Source organism: Gossypium hirsutum, chromosome A11 (assembly GCF_007990345.1).
Source record: "Gossypium hirsutum isolate 1008001.06 chromosome A11, Gossypium_hirsutum_v2.1, whole genome shotgun sequence".
NCBI lineage: Eukaryota > Viridiplantae > Streptophyta > Magnoliopsida > Malvales > Malvaceae > Gossypium > Gossypium hirsutum.
In genome coordinates, this window is record NC_053434.1 from 3,408,316 (window position 1) to 3,435,591 (window position 27,276).

Genomic DNA, 27,276 nt, shown 5'->3' on the forward strand with positions numbered 1-27,276 from the left:
ATCGAAATACCCAATTTGTTTTGCACGATGATTTAAATCGATTTAAAAAAAGAAGTAATAGATAAATTTAATAAAAATAGAATAGAATTTAATATTTTTGCACTAAAATAATTTAAATTGAATTATTTATATTTCAAAGGAGTTAAAATTACAATTTTTTTCATTTAATAGAGGGATAAAAGGAGATTAATTTAAATTAATTAGATTTAAAATAAAAAAGCTAATTGCTTCTATTATAGATAAAAGTCTAATCAATTCAACTTCCAATAATTCATTCAACTAATTGATTTAATGGATTTTTTTAAATATTAAATTATTAATTGAATCTAAATGGCTGTTTAGTGTATTTGATACTTAAAATGTCTAATTAAATTACCAAAAAAATAAGGATAATTTATCTGTATTGATATATATTTTTTAAAATTAACCGATGGACAATATAATTATTTTCAGCTTTATTATTATTTTGAAATGGCAAGTAATTATCAATGTTTAGAGCTAATAACTTTCTAAACATGGATGAATTTCTCTCTCAGACATAATTATTCTTTTTCCTAAAATGATAAATAAATAATCCAAACGATATTAAATTCTCGCGATATATTGTCGGCGTATCAACAAGCCCAAATCAGACGGCGATCGATGAACTTCCGGTTCCCAAGACGGCATCGAGTGTACTTTAACCACCGCGTGATCTCGGCCACGTAGCTGAAAGTTGGGCCCGGTCAGACATTAAACAAGCTGTCTGGCATTTATTGGTTGAAATGGGTTTAAACCATTGGACTGTGCTCAACATCTAACCCTAGTCAAGAAATCCTTTTAGATTCAGAATGGCTAAAATACAAAATGGATCCCTTGAACCTTCTTTCTTTCTTTAAATAAATACGTATATTTTTATTATATTCAAATAAATTTTAAAATTTTAATATGTACAATTATTATGGTTTCAGTAGTATATGTTTCGGTTATTAGTCTCTTAGTCCATTGCAATGATTGATTTGTTCTTAGTTGTTCAGTTTAATAATGATTTATTCTGACTGATTTTTTTTATAGTTGTAAGTTTTAATTTAAAAAAATAAAATTTAAAAAGAATCAATATCTTAATTAAAATAAAATCAAGAAGGACTTATTTGAATAAAACACAAGTGTAGGGGTTTATTTAAACAAAAAATTAATTTAAGGACTTTATAAATATTTAACCATTCGTAAACTATGGTTAAAAAAGTGCGCCCAGCGGTGTACGGCTCGCATCCCTCCAATGATCTCGCCAACAACGGTAATGCATACGCCGCATTTATATTCAAAGTTCTAAATGTGGCTTTTTCCTCTCTAATTGCTTCATTCTCTCTAATTTTCTTGATCGGTTTATACTTGAAGGTCGGTACGGCGGTATCAACGGCCGTTACACGGCAAGTTTTCACCGGGAAATGTTTTGATCGCCGCGGAGTAGGAAGTTTTTTTTGTTTGTTTTTTAAATTGAAATTTGGTTAAGTTAATGAGTTCGATTTGAGAATAAGAGGCGAAAAATTGGATCGGTTTTATTGATTATTGAATTTCTTTGGGGGGGTTGTTTTTGGAAGTTATCGGAATTTGAAGATTCTGTTAGGTTAGTTTTTTGTTTGCAACATAAAAAAGAAAAAGAAGTTGTTGTTGTCGGTGCAAATCAACCTGCATTGATGGAATTTGGAAGGAGCGGAGCGGTGTCCTATTGACGGTGTATATGAGGAGAGTGGAGATTGAGGTTGTTACTGGAAATGTGCAGTGTTGAAGGGATAGGGAAAAAGGGAGGTATGAGAATCGGGGTAATAAAAGGGGGCGGAGGCGGAGCAAGCGGAGGAGAGAGAGTGGATAAGTTGAAAAAGAGTTCGAGAATGAAGGTTTGGATCATACGCGCCACCACATCGGTGTTGCTGTGGACTTGCATCGTACAGTTAACGACCTTGGGGGAGACATGGGGACCTCGCGTCCTTAAGGGTTGCCCTTCCTGTTTCTCTCACCAGGATTCTTCGGTTTCCGCCATTGAAGACAAACTTCCCTCGGTTCCCGCCCGTGTAATTCCTCCCAAAAGTAATTTCTTCTCCCCCTCTCTTTTTACAAAATATTTAAAGTTCTGTTAATTTTGAACGTTGTTTTTGTTATTATCCAAATTTTTTTGGTTTAAATTAGGGAAGAAATTAAGCTAATCTCCACTGGAAATAAGGAAAGCATTTTGAGAAGATAAAAGCAAAAGAAATCGACGGATTTTCCATCCCATTGTTTGACGAATTTGCAAATTCCTGAACTGAATTCATTTTGATATGGTGATACGGTTTGAATTAGCATCAAATTTGATGTTACCTAATGTTTACATAATATATCTTAATTTTCTCCATTTATATCGTCTTCTTTTTGTTTTGGATAAGGCCAGTTGAAATTGTATATCGGCTTTCAGTTGATTTTTCATATGGGGATTAACTTTTATGCAACTTTACTTTCATTCTTATCTGTCATTTAAGTTTTAGGGATCTTTGGTACTTGATGTACTATTTTTGGGTTAAGGAATTTAAATCCTAAAACGATATAATGTTTTTGTTTGTTGGCTACAGGAGTGTATAAGAACAATGGTTATTTGATGGTTTCATGTAATGGAGGTCTCAATCAAATGCGAGCGGCAGTGAGTGCTCTAGCAACAACACTAAATTTATGATTTTCCTCTTATTTCTTTCTAGTTTATGTAAGTTCATCATTTGTTTTTGGGGTGTAACGCTATGTGAATATTGACGCCATGGTCTTTTGATTTTTGGGGTTTTCTCGACAGATTTGTGACATGGTTACTATTGCAAGATATTTGAATGTCACGCTTATAGTCCCGGAGCTGGATAAAACATCCTTCTGGGCCGATCCCAGGTATGTTAGCTTAGCGTTGTTCATATCATTCAAGCTATTGGTTTTATAGCTTTCAGAAGGATGGTCTAAAATGTATTTCTGGTATATTTTGAACTGGGGTTATTGTTCTTACATAGTTCTAAATATTTTTAAATTTATATGCCAGTGAATTTCAAGATATATTTGATGTGAATCATTTCATTACATCACTGAGAGATGAGGTTCGAATATTGAAGGAGTTGCCTCCTAGGCTTAAGAGGAGAGTGGAAATGGGGTTTGTGTATTCAATGCCACCAATTAGCTGGTCAGATATATCTTACTATCATAATCAGGTCAATTCTTTGTCATTTCCGAGTTAGTTATGCAGCTAGAGCTTTGTAGACCACTATAATGTAGCCTGGCTCTTTCTACCCTTCTGGTTTTCTTACTTCCTAATAAAGACTCCTCTTAACGTTGTATGCATTCTCATCTGTCTATGCAGATTCTTCCTCTGATACGGAAGTATAAAGTTGTACATTTGAATAGAACTGATGCTCGACTTGCCAACAACGGGCAGTCTTTAGATGTTCAGAAGCTGCGATGTCGTGTAAATTTTAATGCTTTAAGATTCACTCCTCAGATAGAAGAGTTGGGTAAACGAGTTATTAAGCTTCTGAGGCAAAATGGTCCTTTCATAGTACTTCACCTTAGATATGAAATGGACATGTTAGCATTTTCTGGCTGTACGCAAGGTTGCAACAATGACAAAGTGGAGGAGTTGACAAGAATGAGGTGAGCTGAACATGCATCCTCAACAAATACTGCCTGGGAGGCCTAAATTCCAACTTTAATCTCACTCTCCTTATACGACCATTTTGGCAGATACGCTTATCCATGGTGGAAAGAAAAAATAATAAATTCTGACTTGAAAAGGAAAGATGGTTTGTGCCCCTTGACGCCTGAGGAAACTGCCCTTATTTTGAGGGCACTGGACATTGATAAAAATTACCACATCTATATCGCAGCTGGTGAAATATATGGTGGAGATAGGAGAATGGCCAGTCTTGCTGCTGCTTATCCAAAATTGGTAAGCATGTAGAAAATCAGCATACTTGATTAAATAATGGTTAGCTTAGGCTTTTTGTTTTTAATTGTCATGTTTTTTAAAGTGGTCTTTTGTTTGCTACAGGTTAGAAAGGAGACTCTATTGGGGCCATCTGACCTTGGGTTTTTCCAAAATCATTCATCCCAGATGGCAGCATTAGATTATCTTGTTTCATTGGAGAGTGATATTTTTATTCCCACTTATGATGGGAACATGGCTAAAGTTGTTCAAGGCCATCGCAGGTACCGTTTTGCTCTTAATATGTTCAGAAATCTATTCATGTAATGATCCAATGGTCCTTTTTTCTTCTGATGAGATGAGTAATTTTAGAAATTCGACTTCAACCGCATTTGACTATCCCCATTTTTGTATCTATCATTAGAGGGGACAATATTTTGTTGATCTGTATCTCGAAATTAGAGCCAAACTTTTCTTTGATGGTTCTATAATGGTAATTGATTTAGTGATAAATGTAATGATTTAGTGGTGAATGCTCCTCCAGGTATTTGGGGTTCAAGCAGACGATTTTGCTGGACAGAAGGCTATTAGTCGATTTAATAGACCAGTACAATAATGGATCTCTAAGTTGGATCCAGTTCTCAGACACTGTGAAGGAAACTCACGAAAGGCGCAGGGGGCAACCGAGTAAGAGGTTGGTGATTCCTGACAGGCCTAAAGAAGAGGATTACTTCTATGCCAACCCAGAAGAATGCTTGCAACAACGGGATGGTCAACTAAGTAGCACGTGATCGTTGTCACCAGGATTTGTTATGTATGTATGTTGAAGGGTGTTTTGTTTTTCTAGTGGTAGGCATCATCATACCTGAAACACAAAAGGTAAATGACACGAATGAAGAGGGTTTTACATTGGAGGAGAATCGGGGACAGGCAGTAGAGCTCGAAGAAACCCCGAGAGGACGGATTTTTAGCAGGTGAAAAAAATCCGAAGCGTGTATAGAAGAAGAGCTGTGGAATGCCATTAATAGGATAATATATCAGATGAAAAGGTATTTGCGAAGTATAGATTTGGATTCATGGAAGGTTAGTCTCTCACCCTCCATTTTTCTTGAATTTTCCCCCCTTTTTATTTTATTTCTTGTTAGCTTTATATATATATATATATCACATTCTAGAATTTATCATTGTCATACATACACTACATGGACGATTGTATTTCTTTGTATTATGGTCCCTCCCCATCAAATGCAAGGAATGATTGAAAGCATTGAATATAGAATTTACTGCACTTTTGGATAAAATGGTCTTTTTCTCTTTTTGTTTTCCGAATTGAATTCTAATGGGATTAAATCCAAAAGTAGAGATTAGTAAGGATTTAGAACATATTTTAACCTAATTGTTATAGCATAAATAGGTGTAGTTGGAAGAGCAAATCATCATTGCTTGTACGCCAAACCAAAACAAAGCGTGGTCAGGAAAACTTGTTTTGTTCCCAAATCCACCTTTTATGATAATGAAAAATAACTACCAACAAAAAAAAAAAAAGCAAATTAAATTATACAAAACACAATCTTTTTTTGTATCAAAGGGCGGCTTAGCCTAATGATGATTGTGATGTTTTCTAATATTGAGTTGCTTTCTCACCTAATTTCCCCAATTAACTATTTTTCAAAAAATTCATAGGTTTAGTTTAAATTATTTTTATTATGTTCAATGTTGTCCACTTATTGAACTATTCAGTTTCAAGGTTGATTTAATTATAAAAAATTTAAATACAAAACATGAATAAGTCTATAATAAAATTATTAATTTAATTTAATGATATATTTATTCAATTTATTTACATAGAAAAAGTGGACAATTTTTTTATCAATCTAATACAAAATTTTTATTCAATCAATTCTTCTAGAATAAAATTTTTTGGTCCCCTCTACAATAATTTTTAGACCATACATGAAATCGAACAAACTTGTATAATAATAAAAAAATTAATTTGATTCGTTTATTTTCTGACATAGCAAAATATTGATTAAAACTAAGTCAATAAAAGAGCCTAGTAGCATTAATTTTCAATAATTGCTGATTTAAAAAATTGTCGATTAAAAATAAGGGATACTATAAAAATTGGATAAGGTAGCGGTCGAATTAAAATTAGTCGACATATTTACTAAATATTAATTGAATCGATATTATTCAATTATTGTAGTTGTAACATAATATTTTCTATTCTAATTAGGGGTAGGAGGATATATGAATAATTTTTAAAATATATATAAAAAATTCGACGCATTTGATGGGATTTTTACTATTCTTAAACAATAGTGGAATCCATGTTTGCATTTTCTTTGTTCTATTTAATTTTTGAAAAACTCAACACTGTACAGCACTTGCCTTTTGAGCAGAAATTGACCAATAAAAAAATTTTAAAAAGGAAGAAGAAAAGAAACAAGAACAATATAATTATACCTAGTTGGGGATGAATGGATTGATTTTATTATTTCTGGATGGATGACGAGAGGATTGATTAAGCTTGAGCTCATTTGTTACAATTTTTTTTTCATTAATGTGACCAATTATTATTTTATCTACCGCTAATGAGATATATTTTTTTACAAATGAGAATATAGTGTTATCAGTTATTCTTTAATTATATAAAATTTGAAAAGAAAAAAGATGAGGGTTCTAAATATAATTCATTATTAAATTTATTTCATCGTCAGTACATAAAATTATTGTCCGTCATGCCACGCCCCGTTGTTAAACATAAAATATCACTTTGTGCCTTTATATTATACATTCAAAATATGGACCTAAATCCATAGGTGAATGGTGCCGTTAATATATTTTTGGTTTCTTTTTCTTCAAATTTTCTATGCAAAACTCGACTGAGCCATCTTTTCCATCAGCTGCTTAGGCGAATAAATCCCGTAAAATTGATAGTGCGGCCCAATCTAAATACATCCTTAGACACCTTGGTATCTCAATTAATATAAACAATTATTTGAAAATTGAGGTATATGAATGTAGTAATTTGGTGTGTTTGGAATAAGAGCGATGAATCTCACCAAAAAAGTAGATAAATAATATTAAAAGGAAAAGAAAATTCAGATGATGGAAGCCTTCAATGAAAAGCAGCAGCTTCTCAACATCCATATGGTGAAAATTACACAAAATTATATATAATATATATTAGTAATACATTTTGATGGGAATTCTCTTCATCTTACCCCAACAAAACCTGAAAGCTTGCTCATGCTATTCGGTATTTGTTTTTGGCATCTGTATGACACGTATTTAAATATGTCCTCCAAATTATGAGAAAAAAAAGGAGAAAACTTTAAGATATATTTGTATTGGAATCTGTACCCAACAGTCGCCCGAGTGACTAACTAGGGTATGTGCATAACCCTTGAGGTAGGGCAAGGTACCCCCAAAAAATTAATTAATTTAATAATAAAATAAAGAATATTCTGGAATTATCAAGCTAGAATTCTCATGTTTTAAGCTTCTTTAAAGGTTGATCAGAATCCTCACCGCATCCAACTCTAGGCCGTGTCTTCCCTTGATTTGTAGAGGGAACCACCGTAGTATCCTAAACAACAATGAAGAATTAAGTTGAATTGCCTATAGTTTTACAAGGTGAAAAATGAAATAAAATGGTAGTTAGCAACGGCAAACAACCTTAAGTGTGGATGTGGGAGCCGTCGGCCGATTGCTAGATTGCTTTCCGAGCTCAATCTGTACCGAGATGCTGGCTTGCGATAAATCTAATCCCGAAGTTTGTAGCGCTTGTGTTAGTGTATTCAACAATCTGTCAAAACACATTTATCACTATAACAAATCGTGCTTTCGCTAAACAAGGACTATGGAAAGCTGCTAACACATTTCTGTTCTTCACAAAACTAAAAATCGAAAAGGTATGAACTTACCGTTGTGAATATAGGCTTGAGATGTTAATTTTTCCACCTTCAATTGTCAGCTCTTGTTCTTTTAGCTTCTCGCTAGGAAGAGCACCATTGGCAGTACAGGATCCAGTATGACACAGTACAGGCTGAGGCTGAGATGCATTATTTTCTGCATCAGATGGCAACCTAGGTGGAATTTGAGTTGCTGGAACAGTGTTCTGGGCAGTGTTGAAGAAGTTTGGTTGTAGTGACACAGGAAAGGGCATTGTTTTATTCATCATTCCTGGAGTAAGGTCCATTGCTCTGAAGGTTGTAGCACTGCTCTTATTAGGTTCGATAGGGTTCTCTGCACTTTCACGAATGGTTGGGGTGATGTTGATGTTTCCGTCATTCAACTTCGTAGGAAACACCACCGAAGGAGCGGACACACCATTTATGGCTCGAGATTGATCAGCGTAATTTTCTGTAGGCCTTTGGTTGCTTCTCTGTTTCAGTTGAGGCCAATGATCAGTCAGTCATTGTACAAATACCAATACTCAAAAACTGTAATGCCAGTATATACATATATCTGTTTGTGTGTGATGTTTGAAATTTTCATATCTAGAACATATGAAATTCTTAATTAATAAAGCCAAGTAAAGAATTTACCCATGGCATCAATTTTGATGGTACATGGCTCCATCCTTGGTATGTTCCTTCATATTTGTGTACTCTCTCCTGTAGAAACTGAATGTACTCGATAACCTATGAAAAGATTGAACAGCCACTGTTAAGAACTTAGAAAACTGTAGTTAGAAGTACAATAACTATTACTATTACAAGGAATCTATGTACCTCTAATAAGAATGAGGCAAACAATAACTATATCTATCACTGGATCTACGTACCTCCAATAAGAATGAGGCTTTATCTCTTTTTTGGTCACTGTTTGGAATGATATCTCTCAACATCTGAAATCTGCAAAATAATGGCAAGAGTTTAGTATATCAAGGTGATTTGCATCCCAAAATTTCAACTTTTCAGTTTCTAAACAGCATTTAATTTCTAGATTCACTTTAAAAAAGACATTCGGACAATCATAGTTCGTAAGTATCCAACACAAATCCACATGAAATTTCCCTAACTAATATGTGAAGCAAATGAAGCTATTTTCTAGAAGCTGAGCTTCCGTGCACACTGCATTAAAAAAAAGTATACGTTAGCTTTACTTTTAGGACTTTCTCAATAGGTCTCCATCACTGGTGCGAATTAATCAAAAGGGGCAATACTCTTCACCATAAAAGAAAAAGGATTTTCTAGTGAGAACAAAGGGATACATTCAACATGAAAAATCAAGTTAAAAAAAAGACCTAACTGAACATATTTGTTCACGAAAAATGAATAAAACTCATTCAAATTGCTAAGAAATATTAAATGTGAAGCTGATTAGAGTTATGCTTGCCTGTTGTTAATTTTACTCCTCCTCCGCTGCTCAGTAGCAGAATGTTTTGACCTTGGGGTGTTGGCCTTCTGATCAGGTACACTCTTTCCATCCACTTTCACTCTCAATTCTCCTGTAAAAATAATTAAAGTTATTAGGACAAATAAAATCTTCGTTCTTCAATAATTACAGAAACAACCTAAAAAAATTACTGTCCGCATATCCAAATAACCTTTTAAAAAAACCAAAATGTATTATCTAAGTCCCCTCTCGTTTACATTAATATCACAAAGTAATCATCTAATTACTTGGATGCAAATGTTGAATACATGCATGTATTCTTTATTGAAATATTTAACATTTTTTAAAAGATCTGGAGGCTTCACATATTATTTTCATGTCAAGATATACAATAGACACAAATACTTGAAAATAAAGAGTTGGAGCAAGGTAACAATATAGCACAGCACATTACCTATATTATGGGTGGTAGTGGAACTCTCTTTCTTGAGAACAAAATCTTCATCTTCTTCAAAATCATCATCATGTGAGCTACCTTTTGCTGATTTTATCATTTCCATGAAGCTTTGCCTTTTCTGCTTTGAGGATGGCCTGTTAAGAAGATCACAATGGAAACCTTTGGTTTAATTTTGAACCCATAAATAAGAAAAATAAAGGCCATAAAAGAAACCAGAGCAAAAAGTGACTGACTGAGAGGAAGAGAGACAGCTGTAGCTCTTTGGATGGTTGTTGGTTGACGACTGCGCTCCCTTTTCCAACGACGATGTGGCCCAGTGTCCCACCGTTCCCGCCGCATCTATCAGAAGTAGCCGCCAAAATAATACTAAGTAAACGAGCGTAACAGCTTTTTATGCCGAATTGAATGCACTTAAAAACTTTGTCTAATGGTGGCCACTACTAGAAAATTAAGATTTAAGGCTCAAATATCCACTCTCCTTCGGTCTTCATATATACCAAGAAAACAAGAAATCGACCTTCAAGCCCCTTCAGTTTAACCAATTATAATGACGATTTAATTATACTTTAATTTTTATTAAAATTACCACTCATTTATGAAAACTTTTAACATTAGAATCAATTCCTACATTGGGATTCCAATGGAGTGAAGTGCTATAACGAAGGATAAAAACATGCATTAAGATGATATGAAAATGAAAAGAAAACGAAACCAAATATGAAACGTAGTAATTTTGATTTGGAACATGCAAGAAATGAAAATGAATCGGTCATATAAAATTCATCAATAGCTAGAAACATATGAAAATTGACTATCAGGAAAGGGTAAATATACTAGCATGGGCTCTTTGCTGTTGCGTGACTTATGTCCTAACTCAGTCTACTCTTACCTAATCATCTGCAGACTCGATGTACATGATGGTCATTCTAGTTTCAAATCCAAGCATAAATTCTTTAATATTTTGGAACATCTGGCTAGCTTTTATGGTACCAGCCTGAAATTTATAGCAATGACTATGCATGCGCATGCAAATGCAACAGGACACAAATTTAATAGTAGCATGCATATATATATACCCATGCAAATACAATGAGATACAAATTAAATATATTCGTATTAAACATATATCTTTATTTGATACTCACCTTAAATTTAAATTATTGTTTTTGATTAATACAAGAAAGTGTTAGATCTTAAGGGATGTTATTCATGCATGACTAAATGAAAAGGATATTTTTATTTGACACTCACTCGAATTCAGGTAATGACCAATCAATGATAATACAAGTAGGAACTAGATCCTAACTCATGCATGACAATATCAAAAAGAATTACTACTAGTAGAAAAGTATTGCATATAAGAAGTAAGAAATTTTTTACCTCTTACAAAGGGTGTTTCTCCGGCGTTCTCCTTCCCTGTCTTTCCCTTCTTTCCCGCAGTTTCTTCCCACAGAGTGAAACCACTTCCGGTATAAGAACTGCAGTTGGAATTCTCATCATTTCTCTCTGTACTACTTCCTTCAGCAACAGTAAATACGGCCCCCTCAGACTTTGGAACCCTAGGATTAAAATAGGAAACGTGGCTTATACTGTATGTTCCAATCCCGCCAGGAAGAATATGTTCCACAGACGGCGGTGTTGGCATTTCAACAGTCGCTACCTCTATTGATATTTCCTTCTTGGCACTTGGATTCCCTTGTTGTTCTAGTTGTAAGAAATCACGAGTCTTGAGGTACCCACCTGCATATTTAGACACGATCAAACAAAGTAAATCCGGGTCTTTTGCCTTTGTTTTGTTTCTTTTTTTATGATTGTTCTAAATATTATAACATATAAACCATTTCAAAACAACCATAAGAGAAATAATCCGAAGATATATAAATTTAATCCATCTTTTTGTCATTTTAATCTAATATTTTATTAGGTCAGTTAAATTTTTATTGCCTCTTTAATTGATTTTGACGTACATATTCAAATTTTTTTTCATCAATTATGAAGCCTTCATATATGCTGCTTTCCACAACTACTTAGATGAAGACATCTAGGGTTAGTGGTCAAACTACTACCGTTTTAGAAATTGAAATTTTGTATCACCATGTACCGATGAATACATGTCGATCTAGATCGAATTGATTGGCATGAACCAATATCGTTTCTGTTTCTTTAAAAGTCGTACACATTGGTCAATACAATATGGAATGGTTGGTGGCCATATTTAAATTTTAAAAAGAAAATACATTAGAGGGGGGAAAAACTAGGTTGAAATACAATCAAATCAGCAAAAGCATCATACTCCCAACATGTCATTATATTTAGCAATTTTCTTGGATTAAAATAATTTAAAGGTTACTAGGCATGCAACAAATAATTACTATAATTATTAAACACTTAAGAATAGAAAATAAGAGGTTCTAATCATAGCTCAAAAACAGAATAATTAAAATTGTTGACCCACTCCGTCTGCATCAGTTTCACGTGAAAGTCATTCTCATCAAAACTGTTTGGGTTGGTGTTGAATTATTATTCAGATCCGATTAATATATATAATAATTATATTTCTATTTCTATTTATGGTATGTCATCTTAATTAAATTAGACAATTATTATTTTTCATATCAATTTCTCCACTAATAAATTATTATAAATAAAAGTAATAATAAAATATTATTTTTACACATAAAAAACCTTTATTTGCTGGCTTGCGTTTTTATATATAAATATAAATATTTATTTATGTGTCTATCACGGGATGGAAGCAAGGGAAAGAAAGAAGAAATGGAAGAAAGCAGCGAGCGTGCAAGTATACAGGGAAAAGTTGGTGATGATGTGAATTATATGACTTGTCAAATCATCTTTCGGGGTTTTTTTAATAATTTTATTGCTGTATTATCATATTTAATATAATCCATAATCATATAAAAATTAAAATATTTTTTTTCAATATTTTAAACTCAGATTACATTTGAGATTAACCCTTTTTCATTTCGAATCTTGTTGAAACCTATTTATAAATAATTTTATCTTTATTTAATTATTTTATATTATATTCTTAGATGATATTGTAATCATCTATTTATATTTATATTTTTTTATATTTTATCATTAAAACTTAATTTTATAGAATTAACCTATTAAATCTTAAATATATTTAGTAAAATAAATATTAAAAAATTAATTTTATAAAATGGGCCCATCAAAGGCTTTATTTGGCCCATAGTATTCATTCTTAAAAACAATGAGTCACGTGCACTACTCCAAATCATGATCCCTGATAAAACTCCAAAGATGGCCCCAAAAAAGACTTTAAACATAACTGTAAAGATATTCTATTTATTTATTTTTCTCTTTCAACTTCACGTAATTTAATTTTTATTTTACTTAAAATTCATGATATACATACTTCTTTTTTAATATTACAAATAAAAAAAAACATTAATTCAATTGAAAAGATTAAAATTGCCATGTCCGATTTTACAGATGAAAACGGAGGATTTAAGAGGGAAATATTTTTTCTTATATTTAATAACATTTGTGTGCAAGTTTTTTCTTCTACCAAATTTTTAGTTATTATAATTTATTTATATAATAATTAAAGTATAACAAATGGAAAACTAAGCTACGAAAAAAAAGGGGGAGTGGAAAGGAGATAAAAACAAATAGTAGAGAATCTGTCTGTTTGTTTCAATCTCTTTTTTTGGGATCTTAAAAATTAAAATAAAGGAAAGAATTACCTTGAGAAGGTGGCCTTGGATCTTGTTGGACACTTGAATGACTGTACAGTGACAGAAAGTCATGCGTTGGTTTTCTTCCTGTTTATCAAAACAAAATTTAAAAAAAAAATCTAATCCATAAATTCTTTAAATTTTAACACAGTTAATTAAGTAAAATATTTTCACTCTAATCCATCTCTCTTTTTATCTGAATTTCTTGTTGTAAAATGGAAGTAAATCATTTTGGAAAGAGGAAAAAATAAAATAAAACGACGTAGTAAAATATATTACCTTCAGCTCCGAAAGGCCGGGATTGAGGGAGCTCCATCTACGGCGACGAATTCCTTTTGTTTTTGGATCAGAAAATTTTATGTGATTTATGACGAGCGAAATTCGAAATTCTACGACAAATTCAAAGAATTCGAAGAGCTTGAACCGGAAATTTCGAAAAACAAACTGAAAAGTTCCTTCTCTCTGATTGCCTTTATCAGATCCGTTTCACGTACGCCTCCACCTGAGATCGGAGGCGCATTTTTCACTTCAGATTCCAGAAATTCTGAACCTTCAAAATAAATTCCTTCAATTTTTTTTCTTTAGAAAAATTCGACAATTTCAGCCTCAGAAGATCTTTCCCACTCGTTTTACTGACGGAATCAGAATTTTATTTCTTGTCACAGAATCTACCACCAAAAAATATAAAAAAAATTATTTAAAAAGAAAATCGTGCTTATACAAAATCCAGCTCCTCCAAAACTTAAGAAATGGAATTTTGCATAATTCAACTCAAAATTCAAACAACAATTCAAGAACAAAACCTTTTTCCCAAAAAAAGAGTACATACCTTCTTTGATCTGAACTCAAACGATGTTAACGTGAAATTTCAACGAAGGAATGATTGAACCAACCGAAAATCTGAATTGTAAACACTCAAGGTAAACTCGTAAAGTAAGAACGTCTAAAATTGCAGCTAACAAGCGCCGCCTTCGAAATTCAACCATCAAAAGAAGAAAAAAATTATCTTACTTTCTAAAGAAGAAGTTGTTCGGCGAATGGCGAGAGAGGCTTTGAGCCGGAGAAAATGAATCTCTCTTCTTCTTTTTTCCTCTCTTGTTTTGTTAAGCATCCGGCCGTCCGCTTGCTTCAAAGATCATTTTATACAATTTCTTTCCCCTTTTTTTTTTTTTTGGTGTGTGTTTCCTTTATTTAAAAAATAGAAAAAGAAAGTTTTGTTAACGGCGTTGAAGTAACGACGTTGCGGCGGGGTTGACGACGTTTGTGCTAAGGTTGATGGCTTCCTTCGACTTTCTTTTTAAAAAAAATTGTGTGTGGCATTTTATGGATCACGCAATGATGATTTAAATTTTAGTTTCTCTTTTTCCGTTCTCTTGAGGGAAAAATTTTAAAATATATATTTATACTTCACTTAGGTACAGTGAAACTCAACCCATCTCACGAATTTAAGTGAAGTTATTATTTATATCGATTTTACTAATTTTTTATTTAAAATACGATATATCTTATCATTATAATCAACATTTAATAATTAATAGTATTTATTTTAAATGAGAAGTTTTTGGTTTTCTTATAAGATGTTAGATTTATGTAACAAAATCATGTGCATATATTTATATTATATTTAAATTATACTATTGTGAGAATATTTTCATTTTATGTATTTATATATAATGAGATTTAAACTTAAAATATTAAAAATTTTTAATTTTTAATTTTATCATTTCGACTAAAATTTTATTTAATTCTCATATAAAATTTTAATTAATATATTTTTTTGACCATTGTGGGGTATCATGATCTAATGTACATAGATTGCTTATACTAAAAAAAAAATTAACATTATGTTTATGAAAATGAATTTTATATAAAAGATTTAATGAAAAATTTGGCCATTAACGTTTGTATGTTTTGTCAAAATGACTCTTATTGTATTTTTTATTTTTTTCATCAATCTTTGTTCTTTTTTTTCAACATGTTTTTTCTAATAGATTTAATGAAAGCATCATTAAAAAAGTTAAATGGGGTTATGTGAAATATTTTTGATGAGATGTAATTTATTACTTAGATAACCCAATAAAATAATTACATGTGAAAATAAATAAAATAAATAAATAATACATTAAATTTAAAAAATTATTAATTTAAAGAAAATAAACATAATTATCTAAAAAAGTTAACTTAGTAAAAAAAACTTATCAGTAAACAAACATATGAATAATTGAAACCTTTTGAAAGAAAAGGAAGATTGAAACGTTGAATTTATTCATTAAATCTGTTAGAAAAGTATGTTAAAAAAATAAAGGTTGATGGCTAAAAAATACTTAAAAATACAATTAGAGTCATTTTAACAAAATATACAAATATTAGTGGCCAAATTTATCAATAAGTCCATACAAAACTAAAACATATAAGAAAAGAAAATGTGCAAAGGAGTTACATGTAATAGTTTGAAACAATTTTAGGTGTAACCAATATATATCAAAATAAAATGTTTTCAATATTCATGTAAGAACGACACATCTAATCTCATACATAAGGTGAAGCCAGAAATATTGTTTTAAGAGAACCAAAAATAAATTGTATAGTTATATATAGTTAGTAAATCAAATAATTTGAAAATTATTAAAAAAATAAGAATATTTATTTACATATATTTAAAATCTTAATATCGGTGGTTCACGAATTGACACACTTTTATCGTAATAGTATAAAATAATTCATTTTATTTACCCTGGCGGCGTACATAGGCGTATAATTTGAGTAGAATAGAAACGTTTAGGGGATGGAATTAAATGCAATATTATATTTAATAAAATAATTTTTTTTTAAAAGCCACATGCGAGGCACTTGTTGTTTAGGGAGTCGTTAGTACGTCTAATGGCTGTCTTATCACTAATTGGGGTGTAAAAGAGATTTAGGGCAGGTCGTCACCATTTTATTGGTTCTTTTTTCTTTTCATTTTCAAAATGTACAATTTCAATTCATCGCAGGACTGATTTTGATGGATTACCATATATTGCTCAAGAAAATTTTTTAAAAAAATTGAGAAAGTTCGGCCAATTAAGTTAATCGAATGAACATCAATTAAAAAAAAAAGTCGAATCAACAAATTTCAATTTACACATTTTGTTATTTTTTATATTCATTTTATTGTTGATATTAATTAATTAATTAGTTTTATAATAATGTAAATAAATTCGATGGTGACAAAAAATAAATAAAAGCGAAACTATAAAATAAATATATCTTTTAATTTAATGACAAAAGTATTATGTTGTAAATACGAGAATTTGAATTCGATTTCATACTCTTCTCCACCTCAATTATCAAAAACAAATATGTATTTATATATATATTGTATATTTTATATCATATTATGGTCATTTTTAAAATAACTCATAAAGCTTAAGATAAAATTGATAATTCCAACACTAACTGAATTAGAGAAAAAAATTTAAATTGTTTAGAACGAAAAAATATAGGGACTAATTGGATAATTTAACCTAAATTTTTTATTTAAAATGATGATTTAACGTGTCGCGTCTGCTTACTATTATACTGTTAATAGCTCAGTGACTAAAATGTTACAACACGATAACGTAAGTGACTAAAATATAACATTTCAAATATAAGTGACCAAAATATAACCCGAGGCAAACAAAAATAACTATTTTTATAGTTTTTCCTTTATTTATTCTAAAATTATCCATCACCCATTCTTAAAAAATTAATCGATATGTGCTTTTTTAATAAAACTAATTTCTCACCTGTAAAGTGTATGATGATATATTTACTAGTTGATTATAATGGTTTAATTATTTATAATTTAAAAGGTTAAATTTTGTAATTGGTTCCTGTACTTTGCAAAAGTTATGGACTTAGTCCTTATACTTTTGTTTGATCAAATTTAGTCTCTATAATCTTTAAAATGATAAATTTGAGTCCTTTTACTTTTTAAAATTTGAAATTTTAATCCCGACCAAGACAGTAGCAGTCAAATATTTTTCATTAAATTCAATTATTAGTCTATACTATGCATACAGTTGTAGATTTAATTAGTTTTCTCCAATTAGATCATTTTAAGTCTCTATAGTTTTCAAAATTTTAAATTACAATCTTAACACAAATTGCAATCTGCAATCATTAACTGGATTTTTCTTTTTTGAAAAAATTACTAGGTGGTTGCCATTAATAGAGGAAAAGGAACCAAATGTGCATGAATGTCATTACACGTACTATAATATATTTGGCACATTAGATTTTGGAAATAGCATAACTTTACTTAATGAATTTAACGATTATTGTTTCGTGATGATTTAAATTTTAAAATTTTGAAAGTATAGGGATTAAAAATGACCAAATAAAAATATAGGGATTAAATCTACAATTTTTACTAAGTTTAGGGACTAATAGCAGAGTTTAACCTTTAATTTACGTATAGTTGGGTAAAAATAATAGATAAGGTAATGTGAGGTGAGTTTAACTGTTAATAATTAATTGGAGAGCAAAGCACGTGAGAAGGGTTATAATTAACGTGAAAAAGTGATGCGCGGTCATTTTCATGGTTGTCGTCACAGATGCTATGGTGTGGGCCACGTGAGTTGACCCCCCCACTCACGTGCATTTTTTCTCGACCACATCTGCATTTCATTTCATGTGTTTTATAAGGGGCAAAATCTTATTTATGTGATAATGCCTTATTTATCACTAATCTCCGATCTCTAATAATATAAAATATTTGGATAAATTTGATCTCGGTTTAAATGATTTAATCAATTAAAAAATAAAATGATATTTTTATTAATTTATGTAAATTAATTAATTTTTTAAAATAAAAAAATTCATGTTATGCAGGCACCTAATATTTTTTACGAGTTAATCGGACATTAATTAAAAATGTATTTAATAAGTAATTGAAAATTCTCAATACATTAAAAAAAAATTTAAAATTTAAATGTATTTGATTGTCTTAATAAATTTTTATTTAATTCAAAATTTTCAATAAAAAAGTGTTGAATAAAATAAATAGATAGATAGTTGCTTATCACCTAATGACCTAACATTGAAAAGATTATGTTAATTTATTTTTTAAAATATATTTAAAATAGTTTAACTATTTTTTTGTTAAAATGAAAATATTGAAATTATTATATGTAATTTTAATCCAAAATCATTAAAAATAATATAAAACTTAATAAGATTAAAATTATGAAATAAATAATTTTCAATATCAATATTTATTATTATCAAACAACATAAATTTTCCTATACACAATATTTATTAACCTAACAAATAGTTTTACAATATAAACTTAACACTTATAAAATTTTATACTTAATTTTTCAATTTATCAATCAGCACCTAATTTAAAGAATATTCAAAACTCATTTCCTTAAGAATGATAAATATTTTAAAAGTATTTTTCCTTTTTATAATTTTTTTATATTATACAATTAAATAAATTAAATTAAATCATTGTTTATGAAAACAATCTCACTTGAAAATTACTCTCTTAAAGAAAACACTACCAATCTACAACGATGGATGCACAATTTTTTTACTAGAATTGGTATGTACAGAAATAGGTCTATTTCAATGTATCATTTCGAATTTATCGATTTTTTAAAAATAGATTTAATATATAAATTATTAAATATATCAAATAAATTAGATTGAATAATTTCAAATATAAAAATATGAATTGATCATATAAAATATTCATCAATAAACTTCGCAAATAAAATTTAACAAATTTAAAGTAGATAAGAAAAAAAACATTCCACACGGTAAACAACAAAAGTATCCACAACATTATTTTAAAAAATCTACATTAAATCATCCCATACTAAATATATAAAATGAAAGTTTAACAAAAATATACATCAAATATTTTTTATTATTCATTAATTTTCTACTTAAATTTTTAAAATTACTCGTTTACCTTGATTAAAGTTTTAAATTTAATTTTGATTAATAAAAAGGATTAAAATTGGTTCAATAATAATTTTATCTGTTTATTAAAATTATTTATGTACTGATCGGTGCAACTGAAATTAATTAGAACAAGCCGTGTAACTGGTATAGATTGAAATTTACACCAATACAAAAAGAAGAAGTAGTCGTTTCAATTTGTTACTAGACCAAGCAATCAAAGTTGACTACATTGCCACCAATAATTTCATAAAATTTTAAAAATTATCAATAATTTGAATTAAAGAAAAAATTATATGTTTTGTTTTGCGTAGCGGGTGAGTAAAAACTATCTAGGGACGAATGTAGAATTTTCTATCAAGAGGATCAAAATAAAAATATATATTTTTTAGGATCGAATGCATGAATTTTGCATTGAAAAACATTAAATTGAATTATAAATCTTAAAAAGAAAAAAGAGAGGCAATTAATCCATTTGAACCGAGGGTGTCAATGCACTTGATTACTCGTAGAATATTATAAAGAAATCTTAAGAGATCCATTGTATCAATGAGATATAAAAAATTCAAGTTTCAAAGAATCTATCATATTCATTATCATTTCAAAATCCAATTTCACGAACACCATCACAATACTTTATTATAACATGGCATGGGTATATAAATTTGTAAAAATTAATATAGCACAAGTTATTTATCCATCAAAATTTATATGAATGCAATAAACCAAACACTATCAGCACACAATAAAATAACGAAAGAATTCCTTTTTTCCATTTTCAGGACAAAGAAAAAAGCTAATATAAATAAACTTATCATTGCCCACGTAGATAACAATAATTACAAGTAACTTTTATACAAACATATATATGTATAAAGATAAATTACATACATACTATAGCTTATCCATTATCCCACCACTGGAATCTTGATCTTATATTATTAAAGGAAATTAAACCACGAAATAAAGGTCAGAAAAAAATACTGGAAAAACTAAAATTAATTTAGTAGATAAATCTTATAAATTATTAATTGCATGAGAATAGGGAGCAACAACCTTCTAAATTAAGGGGCATACAATAATACACCGCATAAATTAAACGACTTTTTTAAAAGAAGGAAGTAATTAAAAGACCCCAAAACACAAAGAGACAGCACATAAGGTTCATGTACTTAACACTTTTGCTTCTTTTTTTTTTTTTCAAGCGTTGTTTTATTAATCATCTTTCATTTACTTAAATAAGGATTGATAAAAAAAAAACACTAGACGTAACAATGGCGGAACATGGTTGTTGGTTGGTATCAATTTAAAAGTAAAAAAGGAACGAAATTTAAAATTCAGATAAAAAATTACATCAGTGAAAATTTTAAATATTATTATTTAAATGATTAAATCGATTAAATCAAATATTATATTAAAAAATATTGACTGTGATAATCCAATCCAATACTTTTTCAGTAGAAGCATGAACCAACCGATCAGCCAAACCTAGAATCCGTAAGTGTACCTTTTTTCTTTTATCGTTGTAATGCTGTACTTTAATGTTGATGAAAAGTAAATGGCAAGAGAATATGAGTATAAGATTACTCATAAAAATCAAATGTCAAATATAGATTTGTCATTTATTACTTATCCATTGTTCGTAGGTTTGTTTTAGTTAACTTTGTGCCGCCGGTTATTAACTATTTAATAGATTAATTATTTTCAAATTTATTGATTATTTTTTAAATAAATAAAAAATATTAATGTTCAAATGAATAAATATTTGACTTTTTTAATACTATTTATAAAATAAAATAAAATAACTATATTCACTATATATATACTTTTATATACAGTGGTGGAGCTAGTGGTAGTACGTAGAGGTGTTCAAATAGTTAACCGAATCGAATTAGTATTAATTGAATTAATCGAACTTTTTAATCATTTAACTGTTAACCGGACCAAAAAATTAAAAAAATTAATTGAACCGAAATATTTCGGTTAATATGATCGGTTAACCGAATTAACAAAAAATTGCATGTTTTCTTTTTTTTGATTAAAACAAGTATAAAAAATATTAAAAAAGTAAATTGATAATGTTCATTTGCCGAATTAACCGAATTAAAACTACATATAATTTGTATTATTAATTATTAAGTTCGATTAATTACTCGATTTCGGGCTGAATTAACTTATAACTGAAATTTCAAAAAATCATTAACTGGCCTCCTACTGAATTAGATTGATCAATTGATAGATTAATCGAATTAGATCAGTTCGGTTGGTTAATTCAATTTTAACTGAAATTTGAACACTCATAGTAGTAGGGCCCCGACCCTCGTAAAATAGAAAATTTTCTATTTGGGCCTTTATAATTTATAAAATTTTAAATTAGTAATGATAAAATTATACTTTGACCTTCAAAAATAATAATAATTTAATTTAATATTTTAAAAATTATAAATATAAAAACTATTAAAATAATAAAATTATATTTTTATTATCATAAAAATATATAATTTAATTCTTACTCTAAAAAAATTTATTGATTCCACCACTATTTATAAACATACTAATATTTTTAATACACATCAATAATAATCAAAAATTAAATCGGAATCTAATTATGAAAAGAAAAAAAAAATCCGAATCAATTGACTTGAAGTCATCTTATTAAAGGACAAAAAGGAGTTATGGAAGAAGCAAAAGTAAGCGCGCAAACATCGCAACCGGACAGTACTTAGGTTGTCTTTATTTTTATTTTTATTTTGGCCACTTACTCTACTTAGTTGTCTTTTAATTACATATTTTAACGAAAAGGCCAATAATAACACACAGTTTTCCCTGTAACATGGACATTCCTTTGCTAGGAAATCCGTTTAGGGATCAGTTAACAATGTTTTTTTTCCTCCACCTTTCTTTTTTTAATACATTTGTCTTTGGATAATTCATTTTACTTATGATTACTAATTAAAATAGTAAAACGGTATTTATTTATTATTTAATTTAATCAAGACATTAATAATTGGAGGTGCTTTTCTGTTTTTTATTTTATTTTATTTTTTGAATTGTTTTCGTAAATAGACAGATGTCAGTTTCCCCGTGGAATCCGCATCGCATCACGTGATTAAAAATGTCTGCCTTGCCTACTACCACACCTTCCTCAGCCCCCCAAATCACGTGGCCAACTCACTCTCGCTATAATTGTGGGGCCCTATCCCACGATATTACGCGATCCCGTTTTCTCTTTTATCTTTTTTTTTTCTTCCGGCCGAACGTATTTACTCGTTTTAGAAAAATGTTCGGTTTTCGTAATAAAATGAAAACGCCACAAGTAAACAAAAGATGGGTTTCAATTCTATCTCATAATATTGAAAAGGCGTACTATATAAATGGTGATGATAAAGAAGCAGGGGGCATGTTTTTTTGAATTTAAAAAATATATTTATATATTTCCTGAATTTTAAATATATATTTTTTATTTTTTAAAAAATTGTTATAATTTTTTTATTTGAAAACTTTACTTTTTTTATTTTTTAAATTGTAATATTTATAACAATTAAATTTTTAATATTTTAAATTTAAACTTTTAATTAATTATTGATGTGACATACATATCATGTCAAATCAATTATCCACATCATCAGTCGTTAATTTTTCTATTCAATTTTAAATAATTTGACAATAACCAAAAGTTGAAAGGCTAAATAAAAGCCAGAAAAAAAATCTAAAATGATTTTTTTTTAGTTTTGAGGGCAAAAAGAAATACTATGTCTATTAAAAATTTCAAAAATTATAAATTAATTTAAATTTTCACAAGCATATTTAAGAGATAACATGTAATTGAAAAAATATAATAAATATAAAAATATATAAAAATAAAACACATGATAATTGTTAATTATGTGTAATACCTATATATCAAATGTTAACACTAAATATTATACAAATAACATGGTTATGATAAATTATAAAAATTAAAATGTGTAATATAAATTATAAAAAATATCAAAATTTCTATATTTATTAAAAGTGATGGTTAAAACTCTCATCTAACATTTAAAATCACATCGGTTTAAATTATATGATCCATCATTTTTTCCATCCCCATTATTGTATAGATGAAAAAAGACATAATCAACCTTCCCTAAAATAGTTACTCTCTGTAACACTTTCTTCGAGAAATAGTTGATAAAATTTTAACCTTGAGTTTCATTATAAACGAATATTTCATTTTATCATGGAGCTTCCATATTTATTATAATTATATATTTTAATTAGTAATTATTAAATTTATAATTATAATTGTACTTGTAATAAAAGGAAATATACTCTGTCTGAGCCATGTTTAAAATTACCTTCTCGTTTTTCTTTTTGATACGACCAAAAAAAAAAAAATGGGCCTAACTATTAATTGTGTCTACCATTGCTTATGGTACATGGATTTTTGTATTTAAAGCTAAAAATAATCCAAATCAAACAATTTATTATTGCTACTTATAACAATCAAAGTTAAAACTATAATGGATTAAAATAAATTATTTAAAAGAAGTATACAAATTTAAATTTTAAAGATAATATTATTAAAAAAACAATCATAAATTTTAAATATAAACAATAAAATTAATATTCATAATATAAAAAAAATTATATTATTTTTATTCACAAAATAAAATGATACATAATTTAATGACATTTACACGTATTATTACAGTGACGTGACAGAACACTTGACAAAATTTTACTTCAACGAGATAATAAAGAGAGAGGGTCCCTACGCTACAATTCGGTGTGTACTGTATTGGATACCAGAATTATAATTATATACGATGCGTTTTGTAGTAAAATTTGTGTAAAACTATAAATTGGCAAAATTATTAATGATAATAAGCGTCGTACGTGTAGCACGTGAGGCGGGGGTGAGCGGCAATTACTCACGTGCGCCCATCCCCTGCCGTTCATCTGCCTACCTCGTGTGCGGTGGGGTCCCCACCTCTCTCTTTCACATTTTTTTTTATCTATTCGTGCTTCCACGCCGTCAAATTGCCGTTAGATTTTTGGGTCGATGGTTTTATGGTTAGGAGACGTTCTGGTCCATTAGTAACACTAAGTTTCATTTTTCATCAAATGAAAATTTACTTGAATGCCTACCGTGGAAGACAATAGTGGATAAAAATATATTATTATTCAAGAGTTTATTGATTTTCAATTCAATTAAGAAATTATAAATAATTAATTTATTTTATAAATTAATATATATTTTTATAATAATATTTTTATTTTTATATAAAATTTTAAAAATTTATATACAATAAGATTTAAACTTTAATATATTAATTTTATTATGTCAACTAAAATTTAGTTTTGATTTTATATCAATTTTTATAAATATATTTGTTACACATTTTTATTCTTTTAATATATGAATTTTGTTTTAAAATTTTGATCATTTGGTAATTTTTCAATAAAATTTATGCTTGATTAATTTATAACACCAATTTAATTATGGATTTAAATGATAATATAGTTAATATTAAAAGTGTTTATTGTTTGAATCATTATTTTTTTTTCAAATTTGTATTAATTTATGATTTTTATTTTAGGTTTGAAAAAAATCATTATTAATTTTATATTTTTTATTTTAAGTATTTATTTTAAAATTAAATGTAAGAGAATTCCACCTTTTATGGTGGATGAATTTAGTTTTACTATTCATTCTATAAAAGGAACTCGTTAAACATCTTTGGCCAGCGAACTCTCATCATGGAATTTTAAAAAAAATGTTTGAAGATACGAACATAATATAAAAATTAAATATAACTCCATTAATGGATACTCATACGAAAACAAAATTATATAACAAATATAATTACTAAAAATCAAGATAAAAACAGAATAATGTGTTGGTTATAAGAGTAAAATTTTAAAAAAATTATATGCATTATACTATTGATTTAAATTCCATTACGAGTAAATAAAGATTGATTTATAAAATTTAAAAAGATAAAAATATTTTTGAAACGATAAAAGAAAATTTTTTTCGATAATTTTCTAATCACGTTGAGATATAATTAATAAATGATATTAACACAATTAAAGGGTTTATTATAGTAGGACAAAAAGGAAAATGCGGTTGAGAGATTTTTCTATTATAAAAACTTGATTAAATTAAATTTTTTATTATTAAATGTATCAATTTAATCATTATATTATTAAAAAATTAAATTAAAATAAAAATAAATAATAATTTTAAATTTATATAGAAAAATACAAGAATAAAATATAAATACAATATCTATTATTATATTTATTTGGAAATTTTAAAAGGGAAAGGAAAGGCAAAAGAGGAGCATGGGGTGGGGGTCGGAAGAATGGTGGATTATATAGAGTGGGGAAGAAGGGGGTACGTGGAGAGAAAGTGGTGTGCGTCACTCACTCCCTCCCTTTCATCTTTCTGTGACGGTGTCACGTGGGGTGGTGGGAGAGAGGAATAGCTGGACCCCACTATTTTTAGCCTTTCAACTTCTAAACGTCCCTCCCTAAAGAAAAATATAAAATAAAATAAAATACCCACTTAGTGGGGGCATGTGCTATCCTTTCCCTACTCACCTGTCGTTTATGGGTCTTTTCCTTTTCTTTTCTCTTTTTTAATATTTTCATCATTTCTCTATATTATTATTATTTCTTTAAGATAATAGTTCAGATTTCGGAAGATGATTATAATTTTCTATGAAAAAATAAATTTATAAAGTATACAATATGATTAAAATTTTTACTTTGTTGTTACAGTGATACAATAAAGTGGTAGTAATTAAGAAAGTCGTTGCACTCTGTCGAAACAGATAAATAGAGGTTATAAAAAGTGAATATGAGGAAAGAATAAAGATTGAGAGCTAAAAGTAAGTTAGCAGAATGTAGGCTTAGTATATTAGAAAGATAATCTTTTCTTCATCGTTCTTAAGGATATTTATAGGCGAGGGTTCGTGTAAGATAGTGTTAACGTGTTGAACTTGCAATTAAACTATCATTACGGAACACGTGGAGTGAATGTCTTCATGGGATGAGAATATCTGTGATCGGGTAGATCCTGTCATTTATTTTGTCTCGATTGTATGGAGCAGTTGAATCCACGTGATACTTGATGGCCAACAACGTCATGTTCTCGATTAAGGCTTAAGGACTCAAATGGTTGCCTTGGAAGGGAGGTTTGTGGACGACCTTCTGACTTATTGACCACTGGCTTACTATATGGGTGTTCTCTTGACCTGTCATGTGTCTTGATTCATGGGGTAGAACAAGATTAATAATTATTGATAAAAAAATGTATTTTTTTAATTTATTTATTTATGCATGTGTTATTTTTATATGATATATTTTTTTGTTTAAGTTTATTATGTTCGGTTTGGTTTGGAATTGATTGGTACTTAAATTTATTTGATTTTTGATTCTCAAGTTAAAAAATTATAATTATCCAATTTGAGCTGAATGAGGATGAAGCTAGATATTTTGAAATGGTAGCCAAAATTGAATTATAAACGGTTTGAGAGGTAAAAAAAAAAAAAAAAAGTTGAAAGGCAAATTTCAAATTAAGAGGGCCAAGGCGTTTGAATTATATTGTTTTTAATCTATGATTATTTTATTTTGATCATAAAATATAATTATTGTCAGCCCATTGAGAAAACATGATTGGGTATTTGAAATCTAAAAGACTGAAATAAAATTTTTCTCCTAACATTGTTGTTAATACAGAAGATATTTAGGGTCTGATTCTGCGGAATAAATATAATGTGCAGGGAGTTACTCCAATGACGTTTGCTCATAGCAATTGTTCATATGTTTGGCGATCTCTCATTATTCTGTGGCTTGAAGTCATCAATAGTATCATGTGGTCTATTGGTGATGGGCGGACAGTAAGCTTTTGGAATGA

The 27,276-nt window shown here is 28.8% G+C and overlaps 2 protein-coding genes across 5 annotated transcripts; one reads left to right on the forward strand and one right to left on the reverse strand.

The window, feature by feature from the left end:
* Nucleotides 1-1,231: 1,231 nt before the first annotated feature.
* LOC107943378 (rhamnogalacturonan I rhamnosyltransferase 1) lies at nt 1,232-5,208 on the forward strand. Of its 3 annotated transcripts, XM_016877123.2 has the most exons (9): nt 1,232-1,276; nt 1,378-2,067; nt 2,586-2,653; nt 2,798-2,886; nt 3,032-3,197; nt 3,347-3,636; nt 3,727-3,931; nt 4,034-4,191; nt 4,452-5,208. In XM_016877123.2, the coding sequence occupies exons 2-9, from the start codon at nt 1,755-1,757 to the stop codon at nt 4,696-4,698; spliced, it is 1,536 nt and encodes a 511-aa protein (XP_016732612.1). In that variant the 5' UTR covers nt 1,232-1,276; nt 1,378-1,754; the 3' UTR covers nt 4,699-5,208. The 3 variants fall into 3 exon arrangements, with proteins under 3 accessions (XP_016732612.1, XP_040936546.1, XP_016732613.1); XM_041080612.1 differs by having other exon boundaries at nt 1,233-2,067; XM_016877124.1 differs by lacking the exons at nt 1,232-1,276; nt 1,378-2,067; nt 2,586-2,653 and adding an exon at nt 2,695-2,713.
* Nucleotides 5,209-6,968: 1,760 nt separating this feature from the next.
* Nucleotides 6,969-14,745, reverse strand: LOC121209640 (transcription factor BIM1). Of its 2 annotated transcripts, none has more exons than XM_041080614.1 (13): nt 14,444-14,745; nt 14,262-14,332; nt 13,712-13,934; nt 13,442-13,519; nt 11,091-11,450; nt 9,944-10,049; nt 9,708-9,844; nt 9,254-9,365; nt 8,700-8,769; nt 8,461-8,556; nt 7,837-8,297; nt 7,589-7,718; nt 6,969-7,499 (listed from the first exon to the last, which is right to left on the reverse strand). In XM_041080614.1, exons 3-13 carry the CDS (start codon nt 13,746-13,748, stop codon nt 7,401-7,403), a joined length of 1,686 nt encoding a protein of 561 aa, XP_040936548.1. In that variant the 5' UTR covers nt 13,749-13,934; nt 14,262-14,332; nt 14,444-14,745; the 3' UTR covers nt 6,969-7,400. The 2 variants fall into 2 exon arrangements, with proteins under 2 accessions (XP_040936548.1, XP_040936547.1); XM_041080613.1 differs by having other exon boundaries at nt 13,712-14,100.
* Nucleotides 14,746-27,276: the final 12,531 nt, after the last annotated feature.

What these genes read in the sequence shown, in the direction of transcription:
- LOC107943378 (XM_016877123.2), top strand. Translation starts at nt 1,755, where the DNA reads ATGTGCAGTGTTGAAGGGATAGGGAAAAAGGGAGGTATGAGAATCGGG. An exon ending in GAGGAGTTGACAAGAATGAG is followed by an intron (nt 3,637 to 3,726) that starts GTGAGCTGAACA and finishes CCATTTTGGCAG; the next exon opens with ATACGCTTATCCATGGTGGA. An exon ending in CTGCTGCTTATCCAAAATTG is followed by an intron (nt 3,932 to 4,033) that starts GTAAGCATGTAG and finishes TGTTTGCTACAG; the next exon opens with GTTAGAAAGGAGACTCTATT.
- LOC121209640 (XM_041080614.1), bottom strand. Translation starts at nt 13,748, where the DNA reads ATGGAGCTCCCTCAATCCCGGCCTTTCGGAGCTGAAG. An exon ending in CCGGCCTTTCGGAGCTGAAG is followed by an intron (nt 13,520 to 13,711) that starts GTAATATATTTT and finishes TTTGATAAACAG; the next exon opens with GAAGAAAACCAACGCATGAC. An exon ending in AGAAACACCCTTTGTAAGAG is followed by an intron (nt 10,050 to 11,090) that starts GTAAAAAATTTC and finishes TACTTCTGATAG; the next exon opens with ATGCGGCGGGAACGGTGGGA.